The sequence below is a fragment of the Drosophila miranda genome, chromosome XR (assembly GCF_003369915.1).
Source record: "Drosophila miranda strain MSH22 chromosome XR, D.miranda_PacBio2.1, whole genome shotgun sequence".
Taxonomy (NCBI): domain Eukaryota; kingdom Metazoa; phylum Arthropoda; class Insecta; order Diptera; family Drosophilidae; genus Drosophila; species Drosophila miranda.
In genome coordinates this window covers 13,480,015-13,499,975 of record NC_046674.1, presented here as the reverse complement: position 1 = coordinate 13,499,975, position 19,961 = coordinate 13,480,015, and the positions used below count along the sequence as shown (strand labels likewise).

General features: G+C 43.2%; 2 protein-coding genes across 5 annotated transcripts; one reads left to right on the top strand and one right to left on the bottom strand.

The window, feature by feature from the left end:
• Positions 1-1,349: 1,349 nt before the first annotated feature.
• On the top strand, positions 1,350-19,736 carry LOC108152295 (serine/threonine-protein kinase unc-51). Its single transcript, XM_017281517.2, has 12 exons — positions 1,350-2,054; positions 6,869-7,042; positions 15,740-15,827; positions 15,887-16,012; positions 16,078-16,151; positions 16,218-16,378; positions 16,438-16,571; positions 16,633-16,785; positions 16,857-18,086; positions 18,150-18,286; positions 18,351-18,486; positions 18,560-19,736. Exons 1-12 carry the CDS (start codon positions 1,965-1,967, stop codon positions 18,634-18,636), a joined length of 2,580 nt encoding a protein of 859 aa, XP_017137006.1. The 5' UTR covers positions 1,350-1,964; the 3' UTR covers positions 18,637-19,736.
• Positions 9,079-14,332, bottom strand: LOC108152296 (leucine-rich repeat and transmembrane domain-containing protein 2). Of its 4 annotated transcripts, none has more exons than XM_017281518.2 (8): positions 14,069-14,332; positions 12,864-13,061; positions 10,811-11,010; positions 10,496-10,746; positions 10,158-10,433; positions 9,701-9,983; positions 9,457-9,630; positions 9,079-9,397 (listed from the first exon to the last, which is right to left on the bottom strand). In XM_017281518.2, the coding sequence occupies exons 2-8, from the start codon at positions 12,914-12,916 to the stop codon at positions 9,243-9,245; spliced, it is 1,392 nt and encodes a 463-aa protein (XP_017137007.1). In that variant the 5' UTR covers positions 12,917-13,061; positions 14,069-14,332; the 3' UTR covers positions 9,079-9,242. The 4 variants fall into 4 exon arrangements, with proteins under 4 accessions (XP_017137007.1, XP_033242491.1, XP_033242492.1 ...); XM_033386600.1 differs by having other exon boundaries at positions 14,090-14,332; XM_033386601.1 differs by having other exon boundaries at positions 14,153-14,332.
• Positions 19,737-19,961: the final 225 nt, after the last annotated feature.

Sequence of the window (19,961 nt, the reverse complement as noted above, 5' to 3'; positions counted from 1 at the left end):
TATTACTGAGTCGTAATTTTTATTGGGCTATACGAAAGGGTATGCACAACAGGCAAAAACAGCCAAGGCAAATTTCAAGGTTCGTACGAACCTCACCTCGCTTGTTAGGACTCAAAATCATTACAACTTTGCACAGCAAGGCAGGGTGATTTATGGTATTTTTAATACTTTTCGGTATTTTTTGAAGTCAAAATTGAGCCGACGGTATCTTTACGGTATAGAATACGGTAGAGTAAATTTAATTTTCAAAGGTATATTTCAGAACAAAGGGTATAGAAACTTCTATGCGCAGTTTTTATTTTTATTTCCGCTCTCTCAAATCCTTGTTGTTCATTCACTTTCTAACAATTTCTATTGGCGCGCTCAATGAAGGCCTAATTGAGAGTTTTTAGCACTCTCGCCCGCTTCAAAACGGTTAAGGCGCTCTTATTCGCTCTCTTTGAATCGGCCAGACTCATGTGCCGAGAAAACAAAGCAGCATGTCCTGCAACATGGCCAACATTGTGCATACCCTAGGGAAAAGGTTATTATAGAATTGCGGAAATGTTTGTCATCTCAGGCTGTAATGAATGCAGAATCTAGTCAGTCTCTGTTTAAAAGGTATTTCAACGATTTTTATAGGTAGTGGTTTCTTACAGAGACCAAAAATTGGTATCGGGATCAGGATATTCATGCAATAAACTAATCAAATGCATGAATACGTCTACAACATATCAATTTGAGAAAATGTATTTATTAATCACGGTTTAAAACAGTTTTGAACACAGTATGTTCACATAAAGTTAATGAAATAGGGTATACAAATGGAAATACTCTATTTGACAAGCAACAAGTCTTCAAATACCAGCAACAATGACGGGACTGTTTTTTTTGTTGAGCTTTTTTGATTTAGTCAAAATTCAAGAAATGGGAGTACTTAAAAGTAGTTAATCTTGTAGTCAATTTATTCATCAAAAAGATAAAACTATTTGGGCAGAGCTGAGGGTCTTGGTTAGCCAGAATTATTTCACGGAATATCAAAATTGAGCAATTGGAACGATTACTCTCTTACGTTGTTTTTGTTTGGCCTTTTTCGCTAAAACCTTTTTTAGGCCAAATCCTATCAAAACCAGTATTTAAGATAAGCCAGTCAAGTAGAAAATAGGTACATTAATCGTATAAAATTATATGGGCAGTGCTGAAGATTCTATCTAGCTGGTAATATTCGACGGAATATCAAAAACGAGGAATATGTATAATACAACTTGAATATGTCAGTATATTCATGGTATATTTTTAAAATAAGGCGGTATGTTTCGGTATATTTCTGAGGGTCGGACGGTATATTTGATCGATAAATCCGCGGTCACACTGGTGGTTTATGTTGTCGGTTGTCGTTTCTTGCAATGATTTAAGTTTTAAGTGTAATTGCTATAAGGTGTCTCAAGACCTTTCTTTAGGACCAGAATAAAAATTAAAGCCCGACTGCGGGGTACACACTATTTTTGTCGTGTGTGTGCAGCCGCGTTTGGTGCAGAATAACTACCAATTTCGGTACAATAACACACACGGGTCCCATACACAAGGGGAGCGAGAAGCAGTTTAATTGAATTACAAGTGAAATTAAAGTGTGCTGTGTGCCTGCCTGTCTCCCCATAAAATTTCAAACTCAGGTGAATCGCAAGGAAAACAAACCGAGTTACGTGAAAAACCACAAAGTGCAAGAAAGAATTCGCTGCTTGCTGTCCCCCCTCAGCCGTGCAAGAAAAAATTGATTTTCCACAATTGCAATTGAAAGGCAAAAGGCAGAAAGCAGAAAGAGGCAAAGAAAGGCAACTGCCGTTGACCGTGCGTGAGTGTGTTGTGTGTTTTTTCTGTGTGTGAGAGAGGGTGGTGTGGTGTGGTGTTGTGTGTAGTGTAAAGGGCGCGCGAGCGAAGGAGAGAGAGAGAGAGCGTATCGAGACGTCGCATCCTCTTCGCATGCAATGAATATTGTCGGGGAGTATGAATACAGCTCCAAGGATATGCTTGGCCATGGCGCCTTTGCTGTCGTCTACAAAGGGCGTCACCGCAAGGTAAGAACTAATAAAAAAAAAAAACACTACATTCTCGTCATTTGTAATTAACTTCTTTATCCCCCAAGTCCGAGTGTGCGTAATATTGTTTACTCCAATGTGAGGCTTATCTCTCATTCGCAAAACAAATGCAAAAAACAATATCAAAACTTATTAACAATGCGCCATTGTCAGTGGGTAAACACAAAATACGTCCCCGCAAACACAAACGCCAAAACATCAACGCGCGTTTGCTTTGCTTTGCTTTGCTTTGCAAAAATGTCGTCAGAGAGTGAAACAAAAATCAGCTGAGACTCCTCCTCGACCGCCCCTCCCTTGCGGGGGGTTATTTATTATTTATCCATTGATAAATATCTATTCCACAGCGCCATTTTGTTGTGCCTTGTTTTTGTTACAACTATTTCTATCCCTTTTCTTCCAGCATAGTTTTAATCGTCATTTATCTGCGGCCGCCTCTCGCACGTGCCTTCACACAAAGGCACGAAATTGCGTAGGCCTATGCGTGTGTGCTTTGCGTCTGTTTTTGTGTGTGTGTGGGCTTTCAAGTGCTTTTGAACTATTTCAGGGTCATGTCCGAAATAATTAATTCTGAACAATTGCCTGTCGAATTATTGGGTCTCCAGAAGGGGTCATAAAATCCAAATTTTTCTAAGAAAACTAAACAAATACAAATGTTTGTGAAAGGAATATGTTTGTGTGGTGGAATGATGTGCTCCTGTAAGGTGTGATATCATATGCCACTGCTATCAGAGATTTCTCAACATCACTTTAAAGTTGAAAAGCAAAAGCAAAACCACAAAAAGCCATAAATAAAAGTAAAGTGAAAAGCGAAAACACTTTGCGAAGGCAGAGCCAGAAGCAGCAGCAGCATCAACAGCTGCCTGCCCGCTATTGCATCAGCTGTTGTCTGTATCCATAATAAAAGCACCTTCCATATACATATGTATACATATAAATATATGCATTCATATGTACATATGTACCAGTTTAAATTTGCTTCTATACGTTTTGTACATATGATTAGGCAGATAATATACTATCTGTACATACATATGTCTGTATGTATCTTTATGTATGGCCTGTTCAGGTATATTCGGTTTAGCAACCGAATCGATATACACAGCTTCTAAAGAAATGCCAGTCAGCTGTAGATTCACTTGTTTCTTCAAAGTTTTGCTTAATTTGATCAAAAATGTATCTACCAGTGTATTTTCAGCTTCGTCTCATCATTAAATTGAAAATGTGTACAATAATGTACATTATTAATTACAAGTGCAGTGCAGTGCGGTGCAGTGCCGGTGGGACAACAATGGCGTAATCGACTCCCTCCCACACGTACACCAGACATCAGAGCACTTGTCTCGCTCGCACACCCACCCCCCTGCTACTATTGCTCTCTCCGTCAGTGCTGTGCCACTCTACCGCTCTACCGTTCTGCCACTTTGTCACTGTCTTTGTCTTTGTCTTTCATTGTGGACCTTTTCTCTTTTTTCTTTTTATCTCCTTTTTCCAAAAAGATTTTAATTGATTTCGATGTATTTATTGTTGTTTTTTTGTGTGTTTTTTTTTGTATCTAAAAAGTCTGAAATGGTCTCTGGAATAGTGGGTGGATTGTACTTCTATTGGTCTAAGCACATTATCATTTCCTTGGGTTCCTTGGGCACATTTTGAATGCCTTTCCATGTGTTAATATCACTGCAATTCCTTTGGTTATTTTAAGCACCGTGAAGGACTTGTCAGATAGCCCACGATGGATTTATCTTCTTCAAGTATCTAAAGTCAGCATGTGCCCAAAAGAAGAGTCTCTAAAAATAGTCGGGAACATGTGTGCTCCATCGAGACAAAGACTAAAGACAGCTAAAGGAATAAAGAATATCTCCTCAGAGGAGAGACACTAGTCCCAAGTGCCGTCTGCTCTGGCCGCTCCATGAATGAGACGTATCTTGCGGATCTTTATCTGTACGAGTATCTCAGGGATACGCTGCGTGACATGTGCCCAGACCCAGACCCAGACACAGACCTAGTACCAGACGACACGTGTTTCCATATTTCATAGAGGGGTTCCATTCGGTTCGGTTTGTTTTTATCGTGTTCCCCCAATTGCATAAGCTCATGCAAAAAATTACGAATACGAGTGTGTGCCACCGCCCCCGCCCCCGATGCCGCCCCTCCTAGCCACATGCTCCATGGCACATGGAACATGGAACATTGTATTGTATCGTTGCACAATCTGTTCCGTTCCCCCTACTTCCCCCATCGTTTCGGATTTCCAGACTTTTTGCATATTTACATATATTGTATTTGTTTATAGTTTGTGCAATGGCATTTTTGTTCATTCCATTTACTTTTTGCATTTCAAAGGGAACGAAAATGCATGTAGGTTTGAGATTATTCCCTTCTAGACTTGTGTGATAATGATTTAAATTGTTTTATAATCAATCAGATTGGAGTGTGGACACTACGAAGCTTCTAGGCGGGCCCTCTCTCTCTATCAGGCACAGCTCTCTAGGGTTTTCCAGACCATCTATAATGTATCCCTTTGCCAGCGATTAGTCTGGGCATTCGACTTTGAAACGGAAGTGAAATCCACCTTTCTGGTGGGAACCACTACGACACGTGCAGACCAAAACCGAGTGCTATAATACGCATAAATTAATAGAGCAAATGCCGCCAGACATCTCTATATAGTGTAGATATTCTACCATTTGTTTCGCAGACAAACTAGTTTGTCTTGTTCAGCTCCAGATCGGTTGTAGTACGAGTATTTCTATCGTCTGTTCTGTGCTGTTCTGTTCTGTCTGGTCTAGTCTGTCAATTGGTCGTGAATTATGCGGTTATTGGTATAAGATATAAAAGTTTTGCGTCGCAAAATTAGAGAGAATTTCCGCGATACCTGGTGCTCCTATGGCCACATCTGTATATATTTTCACCCGCCAAACCAGTTGGGAGTTTGTATCTCTCTGTCTATCTCTCTCTCTCTCGTTGACTGTGTGTATCCGTCAGATACTCGCACTTGCGCTCGCACTTGGTCTATGGATGATGTGCATTTCGTGTTGCCTGTGGGGATGGCTAGCTGGCTGCCACTCGTCGCTTCTCGCATTTTCTGCCACAATTGTTGCCTTTTTTGTCTTGCTATTTTTGGCCAAAAGAAATGCTGCCGTTTTTCCCTGTTGCTGTTAGTTGAGGACGGGGGGCCATTGCACTTAAGGCCAGCAAATTTCTTTCACCTTATCGTTGCCCCCTCCCGAGTTCATTGAACCCCCCAAAATAATAAAATTTACCTCCAAGCCCAAAGCCCAAAACATTTTGAAACGCATTAAAAAACATGGTTTTTTGGATCGCCCGAAATGGTGACTGTTGTCGGGGTCACCCTTTGGGAGTTGCCTTCGTTTTTTGACACCATTTTCGCTTCGGCCAGCAAATTTGTTGATTGGGGTGATTGGGTCAAGAACTGCTCGAGTGTACGCTGAGTGTGCTGTTTTTTTTTTTTTTTTGATTTTTATGTGCTTTCTAATCTAATCTCAAGTTCTTTTATGGCTTTTGGGGTGACGAGTGACGTTAAGAAAGAGTTTAATAAATAAAAGTAGATCCACAAAATTCTACACAAACTCGTATGTTGCCACTGACCCGAGATACCATTTCCATTAATGTAATCTAGTCAAGCTCCAATGATCGCATGTCAATACCATATGAACAGGGAGGGAGGGAGGTAGGACAGAAAACACTGAACTCTGAAGATGGCCTGCAAACAAACAAACAAGCAGAAACAGAAGATGTGCAAGGTCTTGGTTATCGGTTAGCAGAGAAGCTGCTGCATTTAATTTGTTTAAATATAAATCTTGAGAGACACACCCACACACACACAAACGGCAGAGTGATTGTCAGGCGGCGAAGAGAGCAGCACATATATCGATTTACAAGCCCCCATCATTCGAAGAGCGCGTGTTCGCGATCCAATCGGGGGTTGGAGCACGGGCGGTGGGAAAGGGAAAACAATAGAATGCTGAACAGTACCAGTACTCGTATCGAATCAATCCATTAAGTAAATATATCAAAGAAATTCAAGTAAATATATCTTTAAAAAATATATTTGTACTTCTTCTCGGTCCCGAGTTACGCATGCTTTTCGTTTTCTCTTTGGCAAGAGACTATATATATATCGGAGTAAGGGCGTGGATCATCTGGATATAGTCGTACATATGTAAAGCCGTCAGTAACCGTCAAGGCTTTCTTGCCTCAGACACAGACAAAGACAAAGCGCCAAGAGTCATTGTTGTTACCTGCTTTGAGTGTTGAGTAAATAAGTTAACTGAATGCGGGAGGGCCAGTTGGTGGGGATTGGGGCCGGGGGCTTGCCTTATCAACCCTTACTCGTCGTAATTCCCAGCCATAACTTTGCTTCCTTTCCTTGCCGTTCGTCTGCTTTGTGGCCCAGTTGAATGCGTTTTTGCGTATCTAATAATAACAACAAACCCGAGCGAGACCCGAGCACTCTTTGGCCATCATCTGGGATTGGCATTTCCCTGTTCCCTGCCAGAGAGCTGCGGCCTCTCTTTCAATGCATTCCAATGAATGAAACGAATGTGAATGGCCGATAATTTGGTTCTCAAAATAAAAACTGTTTTAATAGCCTCCAAAAAATGGAAACCTTAAACCCCATGAACCGATATCGAACGCAAATCATTCGATGTGGCGTCCCCAAAGGGGGAATTGATTAATTTCTATGAACTTGCTTTTAAAATTGGGTTAAATGTTCAAAGACTTGAACGGAAATAAATATTAATGACATTGTTTTTCATTCTTTTTTGTTGTAGAAACACATGCAGGTGGCCATCAAATGCATTACCAAGAAGGGACTAATCAAGACGCAGAATTTGCTCGGTAAGGAGATCAAAATTCTAAAGGAGCTCACCGAACTGCACCATGAGAATGTTGTGGCTTTGTTGGACTGCAAGGAGTCCCAGGATTGCGTCAATTTGGTCATGGAGGTAAGTCCGTGTCGCTGAAAGCGTCAACAACTGCACAAGTACTCGTAATATCATGTTTTTATGGCTAAAACGTGTGGGCCCCCCCCCCGCCCCGCAGTCCCGATGATGTGGTATTGGTATTGGTTTGGCCAGTTTCACGTCATATCACCACCTACCTCTCCTCTGCCCACCACATTGCCTCTCTTTCGCGTTGGCTAAAATGCTACGCCATTAATTGCGGAAGTTGCGAAATGAATTTGTAAACAAAAATCAAGTGAGAATAGAATAGAATGGAATGGAATGCTAGGTGGTTCTTCTGATATTGGATTGTGGGGGCATACCCGGCATACCCTGGAACAGAAACTATAGAAATTACCCTATAAAAATGCAAAAGCAAGGAACAATCAGTTGTAGGGTGGGGCCTAATTTTAGTAGGGTGAATCACTAGCGCCCGCGAATTCTCTTTCTCTTTTCCCCTGTGTTCTGGGGCAATTGCGTTGTTTTTGTCGTCTCTTTATACAATGTGTGCTTAATTATATATTTCTTAATACGCATTTGTTAATATACACCAGAATGCTCTCCCCCCCCGATACAGATCCATTTCGGATATTCTGTGCTCGAAGTTTGTTCAACTCTCGTGTGGAGAGGTGGGTGTGTGAGGGGTGGTGGTGGGACTACAGGTGTGTGCCGATTGCTAGCACTCAGTGTGTTCACAGAGAATGTGCTACGGGCACTGCTATAATCTGGAAAGTAGGTCAAATGTCTGTGGCAAACGCGGCATTAGAAGGTTCTTTTTGGGCGATTGTTTGTTTGTTTCTTTGTTGTCCACAACTGATTAGATTGTATAGGATTGTGTTGTTTTCCGTTTGGCTTCGGTACTCTGCTGTGGCGAAGAGGTTTTGAGAAACTATTGATTCGTAGGTGGAGAAGAGTGGCAGATTAGGGCATTTATTCATTCGCTTAGGCTCGGTTTTGCTTTTCTTTTCTTCCATTGCAAGGCAAGTTAAGTAGAAGGTGGCGGCAGTATTTCGAGAAAAGATACAAATCCAGGAGCGATGAGTAGAGTCTCGCTAAATGTTCGCAGACGGACTCAGAGAAGATCATATGGGCTTATCCGCCGTTCTTATAAAATGCATGTGTATGTGGTACCTTGTGCATACATTATACCCTGCACATCGGCTTTGGTGGGAGCGAGAGGAGGGGAGTGTTACTGTTCCATTCCATCTGCTATTGTTGTTACATTTTCGTTTGCCTGACTTTGGCCCCGTTAGCTTTGACTCTGCCTCTGCCCCTGCCACTGCCTCTGCCCCTGCACCGGTATTCTAATTACTTTGCAATCAGAAAGAGAGAGAGAGAGAGAATGAGACAACGAGAGCGGTGAATGAGATTGTTATCGGTGCAGTGCCTTCCTCTCTTTTGCTCTCTATTAAACGTATGCATGTATTTATTGATTCTGTTCTGCCCACGTGCACCCCCATTTATTTGTTCTTCACTATCTATTTACCCGTATCTTGGCAACAATTAACGATCTGTTTATCTGTTTACTAAAACAAAATAAATATTGGATGGATGGATGGATACGACAGGATAGGATACGATAAGATACAAAACGCGTGGATGGGTGACAATCAAGGTTGTCAGGTGTCAGGTTTCGGTAGCTATAATTGCAATAGCCATGATTATGGTATTAGGTGGAATTTCCCTGGGGAATTTCCCAGGAATTTCGGGGAATCAGTAAAACATTTTGCGCAACATTTTTTTCCTACTATTTACAATAATTGTTTTTATTGTATTTTGGCAAAAAAAATCTATAGCTAAGAGTACGACACGCACAGACACACACATAGAACTAAAAACTAAAGTATGATACGTTTAAGCATTAGAAAAGAGTGTCGCCTCCGTCCTTTGCTACCCTAAACAGAACGCCATGCGACTAGGCAGCTAGCTAAACCTACTAACAACTAGACTCCGACTAACAAACTAGGAAACCTGGACAGCGGTGGTTGCTGTTGCGGTTTTGGTGCTGGCAAACAATGGAACGAATCTACAATTGTTTATGACGTCAAGTAGTTAACTAATTTTCGCATTCTACAGATAAATTATCCATATAAATTAAGATATTCTATCGCTCTATACATATATAAGAATCTGGCAAAAAAAATGCTTGTAAAGTGGAACGTGTTTGTTTTGGTTAGAAATTCGGTAAGTTCGTATGTTCTACTTAGGCTAGCTTATTCAATGGTATCTCCTCAGTGGGATGGACCTGATCCTTTGGCTCCGGTTTGCTGGTGCGGCAGCATTTGGTCTTGATGCCGCCCACATCCTTGCGGCAAATGAGGCCAATGACAATGCCAATGACCGCCAATACCATGATGCCTGCAAATGTAATGCGACATTTAATATTTCATATTTCATATATATCTCCAATCACTCACAGATGAGCAGCGTGTTGATAGTCTCCTGTGAGATGGGCACCTGATAGGGTTTCTCCTTGTCCGTGGTCGTCTCCACAATGACCCCACTGCTCTCGGTCACTGCGCCAATGCCAGCTTTGACCACTTCAATGGCCGCCGCCGTGCTGTTTGCCATTTTATTCCGATTGCGATTCGCTGTTTAGTTTGGAAAACACGCCATAAGTATTTACTCTCATCATTGTTCTGTGGAGTCTGTTCCGCTTACCTGTGCGTGTCGGGGCGGGGGTTGCGGCTGGCCGGGCTGTGGCGGTGGCAGCGGTGGGCAGGCCCGTCACCCGCTTGAAGGGCGGATCTGTGGCCTGGATCAGACTCTCGTTGAACGATGTGCCCAGCACCAGTTCGAAGCAGCTCACATCAAAGTGCCTGAAGCTGATGTTGTCAATGGACTTGAGCAGGTTGCACAGCTCCTCGATGTTGGCCTGGTCCAGTTCTGGCAGTTTCAGTTTAATTATGTTTTTTAGCGGTGCAAAAGCTCGCGTATTGATTTTCTGTCAAAAGAAAAGCAAAAGCAAGTAAAGTAATTGCGTGAGAGAGCGAGAGGGACAACTATCTATGCTAATCGGCGAACAGCTGCTGCAGGGTTGCCTTGGCATGCAGGCGCCAACTATCGATAGACATATCGGGGATTTGGCAGTGCGATAACTTTGGCGCGAAACTTGTACCTGTTCGAAATCGTTGTTGTTCAAGCGCAGCGTTTGCAGGGCACTCATATTGACGAACGTCTGCTCCGGCAGCTCCGTCCAGCTGCAGTTCGAGCAACTGAACTCGATCAAACCGGGTTGATTGAGAAATGAACCCTCCAAACGCTGGGTGATTGAATTGTTGCTCAAATCGAGAAGCTCCAGGTCTGTGGCCCCCACAAAGGTGTCGGGTTCGATTTTGTTTAGGCGATTGTTGGCCAAACGCAACCGCCTCAAACGGTCCAAGCCATGGAAGGCCTGCCAATCAAATGGATTAAGATTATTATATTATTTAGATCTATATATACGTATATACGTACCTCCTTGTCCAGATGACTGAGCAGATTGTGGCTCAAATTGATTTCCACCAGGCGGGACAGATTGGCAAAGTCCTCTGGCCTCAGCTCGGCAATTACATTATAGCTCAAGTCTATGATGGCCGCCGTCCTAGGAATGTCCAGGGGCACATGGGTTAGATGCGCATTTGAGCACTGGATATACTTGTCCTCCACGCAGCGGCATTGCCGGGGACAGCTGGGCTCCAGGACCAGGTTGCTGCGACGTGGTATGTCTAGAGTAGATTAAAAATCAGTTATAATCGATTGGAATGCATAATCGGGGGGATTGAGCCTCACTAAATGTGGGTCGAAATGTGGTTGTGGTTGTTGTTGAAGATGTGAATGGCATCAGTCTGTTCTCAGCTGTCTCCGGTGATCCCTTGGACGCCGTCTCTTCACTGTAGTCATCGTCATCGTAGATGTAATCATCAACCGAACTGTTGCTCGGATTCAGCTGTGCTTCAGCGGCGGCTGGAGCTGCAAATGTGTGGCTGATGCTGAAAAGGTGAATAGCATAGAATAGAGCAATTATTGACCAATTCGTCAACTTGTTTAGCCAAAAAAAATATAGATATACCAAAAATGGAAACTGCCTGGCAATTCTAGGGTAAAACGAGGCTTACATCATCGTCTTGAAGGCGAACCAACGAACACACCCAACTAATTTGTCCTGAAAACGCTCTTGACTTGACCCATTTAATTACGAGTGTCGTCAAAGCCAAGCGAACACGCACACACATACACACAAGTATCATGGAGGACAGGTAGGCGAGCGAGCGAACGATAACTTTTTCCTCTCCTCACTATCATTATAAGCTTTTGTTTATGTCTCTCCCTCTCTCTCTCTCTCTCTCTCTTTATCTTTCTGTCTCTCTGGGGAGAGTGACTGGAGGAGTGCCTACGGTGCGTTTTACAACTGTATATTGTGGATGCTCTGCTCTGCTCTTCCTCATGAGTTTTAATTGCAAATGAAGTTTTCCCTGTTGCCTTAAAATACTGTAACGCACTGTACATGTGAGACTTGCGGTGGGAAAGAGACACACATACATATACCCAAACCTGTTTACGTCATGGCAAAAAGAGACAACTTGACCGGTTTATTTTTTTTTTGCACGATTTCGTTTACTCTCACTTTCGCCGTTTGTTTTGGTTTTGTTGCTGTTTCGTGATTTCTTTCGCCTGATTCTAAATCCTTCATTAGACTTCTGCTCTGCTCTCAAGGGTGTGCGGGGAGCAGGTCAAGTGCGTCTTAAAAAACGTCTTGACTTGACTTTTGAGAATTCACTCAAATTGCGTGACTCTTGACTGAAGTTTTAAATGATTGTTGAGGATAGTCATCAGGCAATCAAGTGGTCAAATTAGAGGGTATAAATTTTTTATACTAGAGTCTTTAACTGAACGGAAACTTATTGTTTTATTGCTGATAAAGAAGGTCTCATTATTGCTGCGGTTTTAAAGAGAAATACCTTCAAGCTCGAGCACAACCTTTAAACCTTAACGACCCATGACGATCAAATGGAAACCCCCCTCCCCTGGGACCACCCAAAAGAGGAGTATTTCAAGTGGAAAGCTTACAGTCCTCTCACTCTCAATACAACAAAACAACAATACTTCCCCTCCTCAACTGTAAATGGACGAAGCAGCATGGAATAGGACGAGACCATTAAAATGTGACTCATCCAAAAAAGCTGACACCAAAAAGAAACACTAGCTGTTCCCCGAATGGGGATTATACATGAAATGCAAGCGTTTCCTGCACTTGCTGTTTTTTTCCTTGGTCCGATTTTCTTGCACTCAAATCGCCCAAGTTTTTTGTAGTTCTTGCCGGCTGCCGTCAAACAAAAATTATGATAAGGCCAGGCGCAAAAAAAAGGCATAAATTATCGGGGCAACCGGTGTATTGTTATTATTTTTATCAGATTAGGTGATATGATTAGAAGGAACCATTAAGTGCTGTTGCCGAGGTCTGTCCATTAAGAGGTAGTGTGTGTGTGTGTGTGTGTGTGTGTGTGTGTTTATAACCCCTGCGTGAGTGTTGCAATTGGAAATGATATAAGTAACAGGCGGTGAGTAGGGTCAAAGTCCCGCTACTCGTACGCTTCCTCAACAGGTTCGAGAATTAATCACTTACGATCGTTACTCAATGAAAACCTTGTACTTTCGCCTTTTTGTCTTGTCGTCTAGAAATGATACCCACCACTCATGGCAGGCACCTGCGTCATCCTACTTATAAGAATTTCAAATTTCAAAGATGATTTGTTTAACAAATAGAATTTCTCCTGCCCATGTATCACCGTTACATCTGATCTCGAAACGTATGTTTAAAACATTTTTTTGATATGGTTTTTACCTGACGCTGAGCAAAAAAATCAAGAGCAAGCCAAATTTATAATACACGTGCATTTTTATTATGATTTTTATTTTGTATTGTTTAGATGGTTGGTGTTTTATTTATTATTTTTTCCACTGACTGGTTTAGCAATATAAATTATATATGTTTTGTTGTTTGTTTATTTCATTTCATTTGTTTGGCTGAGAATTTCACAATCTGAAAATAGATTTTAATTAGTTTTGTTTCACTTGACACTTTTACTCCATATTCTATAAAGTTATTCTGATTTGATTGGCATAGTAAATACATCAGTTTTCATAACATAATTTCGACGAAGCTTTTTCGATCCGCTCGCACACACCGGCACATTCTCAACGCCCAAACCCAACTGAGACGTCGGGGCAGAGACCCCAAGCATGGCAATTTTGCCATCCAATGCAGGTGAGAGAGCGCCGAAACTCTCCCTCTCTCTCTTCTCTTCCTCTCCGAAAATTTCTTAGACGCCATCAGTTTGATTCTTTAGCGGCTTTTGCTCTCTCTCTCTCTCTCTGTCTCTCTCTGTCTGTTCCTCTCCCTAATCTGTGCGGAGTGATTAGTAAATGTTTAGCCCCGGCCTGCCTCTACCACTACCACTAATCTTATCATTTTTCGTTCGTTTGTAATTCTCTGTGCTGCTTCGTTTTGCTTTCGTTGTTCCATTCCGTTTGACATAATTCTTAAGTGACTGTGTTGCTATTAATTATAGTATGTAACTTTTGTAGAGAGTTTCCCAAAAACGAGAAGAACCCCACCACCCACCGCACACCGTCATCTCAGTCAATCATTATTATAACGAAAAGTTAACTTTGATTGCGGGTAAAAACCGATCGTTATAGCCGCCCTGGACGAGATTTATACATTTTGTTAACATAATTTACATCTATCGGTATAGGAAAACCATAACATGACTAAGTCGGAATGCTGGAGATGAAAAGATTAGCTAGATTTGCTTGTTGTGTGACGTGATTTGATTTATAATTTTATTAAAATATATTTAACAGTGAACTTTGCTTGATTCATCCAGTGTACATATTTATATATTGTTAATTCCATTTCAATTGTCTTTATACATATATGTAGACTGGCTACATGTGTATATTTTTTTTTTTATACACACACACACACGCACAGAAATCTATATAGCGGCACGCTTTGTTTTTATCGCCTAGAAAAATAATGTTGACCTTTAGTCCATTGAGTTTTACTTGGAATGTTTCGCGGCACATAAACACAAACACACAGAGACAGAGACACTCCACACGTAATACCCTGGGTTGTGGCCGTGTCTTTACGCTGCCTATGTACTCGTGTATTGGTTATTTTTTCGACCACACGCACTAACAACAATTTGGCAATTGCAGCAGCGAGCTTTTTGCACTGTTTCTTTCTTTGTGAGTACCGCGTACGATTACAGCTTTTGCAGCCAAGGCGGGCGAGTCGCGCGATTGTCTGTGATAGACTGAGCGGCAGCAGCGACCCACAGCCCACCAGCCAGCCAGTGGCAGCAGCGACGCGCGCTCAGCTCAGAGAGAGAGCGAGCGAGTCAAAGCTCTCTCTCTCTTGCTCTTTTTGATGGAAACTTGAAAACCCCAAATGTTGTTGGTTATTTTCGTTCATTATAATGAATAAGTGCATTTTCCAATAACTCGCTGACTCATGCGCACTTGTTTGCTGATTTTGCATATTTCCATTGATTAAGAAAAACCAGAGTTCAATTTCTAAAAGTCCCCCGACACCACTGTGGCTGTGGATGTGGCGCCCTGCTCTTCTGTTCTTCCGCTCTTCTGTTCTTCCACTCTTCTTGTCTCTTTCTGTACTTTTATTGTAATTTGTGTAATTATTTTTTTCTTTTTACTGTCACTCATTTTACATGTCAATGACTTTTTTGAGCTTGGTTAATGCAAAAAAATCATTTGGCTGTTTAATGTTCGTTCTCTTTCCCTCTTGCCCACTCCTCCCCTCGGCTTCTGTATAGTGCGTTAAGCGGTTTCACAAAGGCAAGTGAAATCTTTTGTCATTTCAATTTTGTGGTTTTAATTGCCTAATATTGCCTGTGTTATTGCCTCGCTTTGTTTGCTCATTAAGTTGTGCGAGAGTAAGTGGTCCACATGTCCATATGTTTTCTCATTTTCTGCTGTCCGAAAGTGGGTTTTTGTTTTTGTTTTTGTTCGTTGCACTGCTTGCAAAGCAGGGCAATAGGTGTGAGAGAGAGGAGAGTGAGAGTGTGCCCAAGGTCAGAGAATCGGCAATACTTTTTGGCAGCTGCCTTCTGAGACCCTCGAAATAACGGAGTGTGTGGCTTGTTTGCGTGTGTGTGGATCGAATCTCTTGTCTGGCACTTGGAAGAGGGTTGGAGGTTGCTTGAAAAGCTGTCAGTCCTCTCCTGATACAGGATATGCATGAACAGGAACCGGAATTCTTTAAGAACGGAAGCCAGCAGCAGCTGTCTAATCTCCAGAAAGATATGTACATAATTCCCTAATTCAAATTCAAATTCCCATTCCAATTCCTTTCCTCAACTTGGATTCTTGATTGTCATAAATCACATTCGCATTGACCTTGCCCACATTCTTTATATAATTGTCTGAATGGATGGTCGGACAAAAGTCGCAACGAAGAGTCGCGGCTCTTGGGATGGGGTTCTCTGGGGGTCTTGGCATTTTGCACTGATTGAACCTAATTCATTTGCATAGTACGCGCTTTGCTTTGCTTCTGCTTCTGCTTCTGCCTTTGCTTTGGGGACCGGGGACCAAGACCCCTCCTGAGGGTTTGTAGAAGATTTATGTGCGCTCTGGAACTTTTGACCTTTTGCTTTTATGATAATAATGTTTCTGTTTGTCTTCATCTTTTTGCAGTACTGCAATGGCGGCGACTTGGCGGACTACCTGAGTGTAAAGGGGACCCTGAGCGAGGATACCGTTCGATTGTTTCTCATACAACTAGGTAAGGATTATACATACATATAAATATAGCTTTATTTAATTTGGTTTGGTATCTTTTAGCTGGTGCTATGAAAGCGCTTTATACCAAAGGAATTGTGCATCGTGATCTCAAGCCACAAAACATTCTTCTATCGCACAACTATGGCAAGACATTGCCATCACCATCGAAGATAACCCTGAAAATTGGTAAGTATGCTCTAGACAGGATACGGCATACAGGACAGGACTTAAATTCACTCTTGTTCCGACAGCGGATTTCGGTTTTGCGCGTTTTCTAAACGAGGGCGTCATGGCAGCCACTCTCTGCGGCTCCCCCATGTATATGGTAAGGGAATAACTATACTCCACATATGAATAAAGCCCTAAATCGAATATCTATACCAATATATAGGCTCCCGAGGTGATCATGTCGCTGCAGTATGATGCCAAAGCGGATCTCTGGTCGCTGGGCACGATCGTCTATCAGTGTCTGACTGGAAAGGCGCCCTTCTATGCACAAACACCCAACGAACTGAAGTTCTACTACGAGCAGAATGCCAATCTGGCCCCAAAGTAAGTGACCCAAGAACATTTTTATCCAATTTAGTCTCTAATGTGACTCTTTACTGAAGGATTCCACATGGAGTGTCGCCAGATTTGAGGGATCTGCTGTTGTGCTTGCTGCGCCGTAATGCCAAGGACCGTATTTCCTACGAGAACTTCTTTGTGCATCGCTTCCTGCAGGGCAAGAAGGCCGTGTCGCCAGGTAAGCCGATCGAGATCAGCGTTTCCTCAAAGACTATCCTTAAATTGTGATCTGTCAACAGTTGATATGCCTCCGCTGGGCAGCACACCGCCGGTGAAGGCCAAGAGTCCGTTGCAACAGCAACTGGAACAGGAACTGCAGCTGGTCAAGCTGGCCGAGCAGCAGCAGAAGGAGCGCGAAGAGCAGGAAGCGGCCCAGGATGAAGAAAATACGGGTAACTATCGAAAGAGAAAGTTCCCCAGACAAAGATCATCCTCTAAATGTGTCTGTTTTGTGGCCATCTAGTTTCCGTGGTGGCCAATCCAGCCATTTGTGCCACTATCACCAATGTGGGAGTGCTCTGCGATAGCGAGAACAATAGTGGATCGTGCAGCTCTCACGAGGATTCCGATGACTTTGTCCTGGTGCCCAAGAATCTGCCCGAGGATCAGCGTCAGGGCCAGGCGCAGGCACTGCCCGCAGCCGGAGGCCAGCGTCAGCAGCAGCAGCCACAACAAAATCAATCCAGTCCGCCACGACCCAGCAGTCTGCCCATCTCCGAGCCGAAGCCAGTGCCGGCTCCAGTACGCCGCCAAACGGCCGCCAATCCAGCTGGAGGAGGCGCACTGGCCGGCTCTCCGGCCAGGCAGGGAGGCAACATGCCACTGACAGTGGCCACATTGGCTGCGGCTGGCAAGCAGCTGCCACGCTCTCAGCCCATCAGTGTGAAGCAGCCGCGTCCGGATCAGCGCAAGAGCAGCGTGAGCAGTGACATCAACTCGATCTCGCCGCCGGCAGTGCAGTTTGCCATTGGAACACCACCGGGAGGCACCACCACCCGGATAAGGTCCGCTTCGGGGGGATCACTGTCGGAGACCCCGCCGCCGCATGCACCGAGCACCTGGCAAGTGTCGCCCGGACACTCGCAGTCGCCGCTGCGCAGGAGTGGCAATAGCTCACCGGTTCTTCCGTCCGCCGCGCTCACCAAGCTGCCGACCCTGGGCAGTCCCACGATGCTGGTGGCACCCGGTTCGCTGGGATCGATTGGCTCCGCTGGCAGTGGATCGGAGAACAACAACCAGCACCACATGCTCGGACCGCGTGCCTTCACCCTGCCCGAGCTGGGAGCTACCGGGGGACTGCACAGTCTGCTGGACACGGGCACCGGTGTTGGCGTTGGCGGAGGTGAACCACATGCATTCCAAGCCCCAGAGCTGTCGGAGGAGACGCTGATGGATCGCGAGCATAACGAGACGCTGTCCAAGCTGAACTTTGTGCTGGCCCTCACCGACTGCATCCAGGAGGTGGCGGACTCGCGTTGCGCACCCCTCTCCACCCTGATGGTGGCCGGCAGCCAGACGGCAGCCAACTCGGCGGATCCCCAGCAGATACCGCCCCATGCACCGGAGCACTGCAAGCGGGCCGAGCGTCTGGTGTTGCTCGTCCGTGCCCTCCAGCTGCTCTCCTCTGGCCTGACTCTGGCCTCGCAGCAGCTGCGTAATGGCCAGCTAAAGCCATCGTCGAATGTGAAGAATGGTGAGTGGCTCTACAAAACAGTCTGTAAAGAATGCCTCTTTATTTTCCTTTTGCGTCCGCTAGCTCTGCTCACAATGAACGCCAAGTATCGGAGCATACTGTTCGAGTCGAAGCGGCTCAATGGCAGCGGCCTACTGCAGAAGGCGAATGCATTTAACATAACAGCCGACAAGATACTATACGACTATGCTCTGGATATGGTAAGAAAGGCACAGACATCTATGGCACAGCATATAATGTATATTTTGTATCCCGAATTCGCAGTGCCAGGCAGCTGCTTTGGATGAGCTACTGAAGAACACCAAGAACTGCTTCGAGCGCTATAATACCGCACACATTCTGCTGCATTCGTTGGTGCAAAAGTGCAATCATCCACAGGACAAGATGCTGCTGAACAAATGTAGGAAAATAGATAATGGCTTAGCTCCCACCAGACGTTGTAACTAATCTCTGCTCCACTATCTCTCTGACAGATCGCGATGCCGTTGAGAAGCGTTTGAGCATATTGCAACAGCATGGCTACATCTATGTGACCGATGAGAATGCCTAAGCGGCGCACAGGGCGCACAGGACACACAGTACACACAGTACACACAGTACACACAGGACAGGCATCGGCAATCTTTATCAACATTTCCTTAAGTTATTCAAATCCCCAGCCCCACCATTCTATTGAGTTGGCAGTGCAACATGTGATTCAAAACAAAAACTACTATACCACACGTAAAACACAAATAATTGTAACAAAAAAACACACACAGATTATTGTCTTTTGGAGTTCTTGTTCCTCCCCGCCTTCCCCAACAGTTGTCGAATGTAAATATTTTCTCTGCAAAGCATATGTAGTTTTTGTTTTTTTCTGTATAATTTCGAAACCCCCATAATTGTTAAAGCTTACAAATGAGTGCAGGATGCAAACATGAATAAGGGCAGGTACAGAGTCCAGCTAGTTCTAAGAGTAACCATTTATTAATATATAACGTATGATATACATGCAAATATACTGAATACGCGGGTGGATACATGGCATATGTACAACAGAACACACGAAAGCTAGACCCAAGCAAACAGTAAACGTATCGTAACATAGCGTAGTGGGGCAAAATGCAAGCCAAAACTGAGTTTAAGCCCCAGCCCGAAAACCCGAAAACCCCAAACCCCATATCTATACCCATACCCCATACCCATATATATATCATGTGCTGGAATATTCATCCATCCTTCCCCTATAGCTATATAGTGTATTTTTTTTTTTTATATTTAACAATCGAATATTCCCCGCACCCCTCCGTACGATTACGAGCATACAATATTTATGGCTGCAGCTGCACTACACAAAAAAAAAAACAAAAATATTTACAATGTGCTATGTTCATAGTTTTTAGTTAGGTATCTTTTTCTAAAAACCACAAACACGACCCTTGAAAAGCCTATTTAATTTTAAATGACAAAAGGAACTTTTTAAGTTTTTCTACAAAACAAAAAAGAAGCCCACAAATCTTTTGAAAAAAAATCTATATATAAATTGTATGTACATTATATATACTATAAATATATGTACACAAAGGAAACGAACATTCACGAGTGTATAAACGGTACAGCAAATACAGATCAGATTTGAACTAATAAACAAAATACTATTAAAATGAACTGCACTATATTTCCATCACGTATAATAATTAATACTTATGTTTTGTAAATATGTTTAATTTGTATAATACAAATTGAAACAACAAAATTTAATTTTTAAAATTAAATTTAATTAAGAATAGGAGCTATTACTTATTTTAATAATAAAAAACCGAAATAAGTTTTTATTTCATAATTTTTATTATTATAATATACACATATACATATTTATTTTCAATTTTCTTT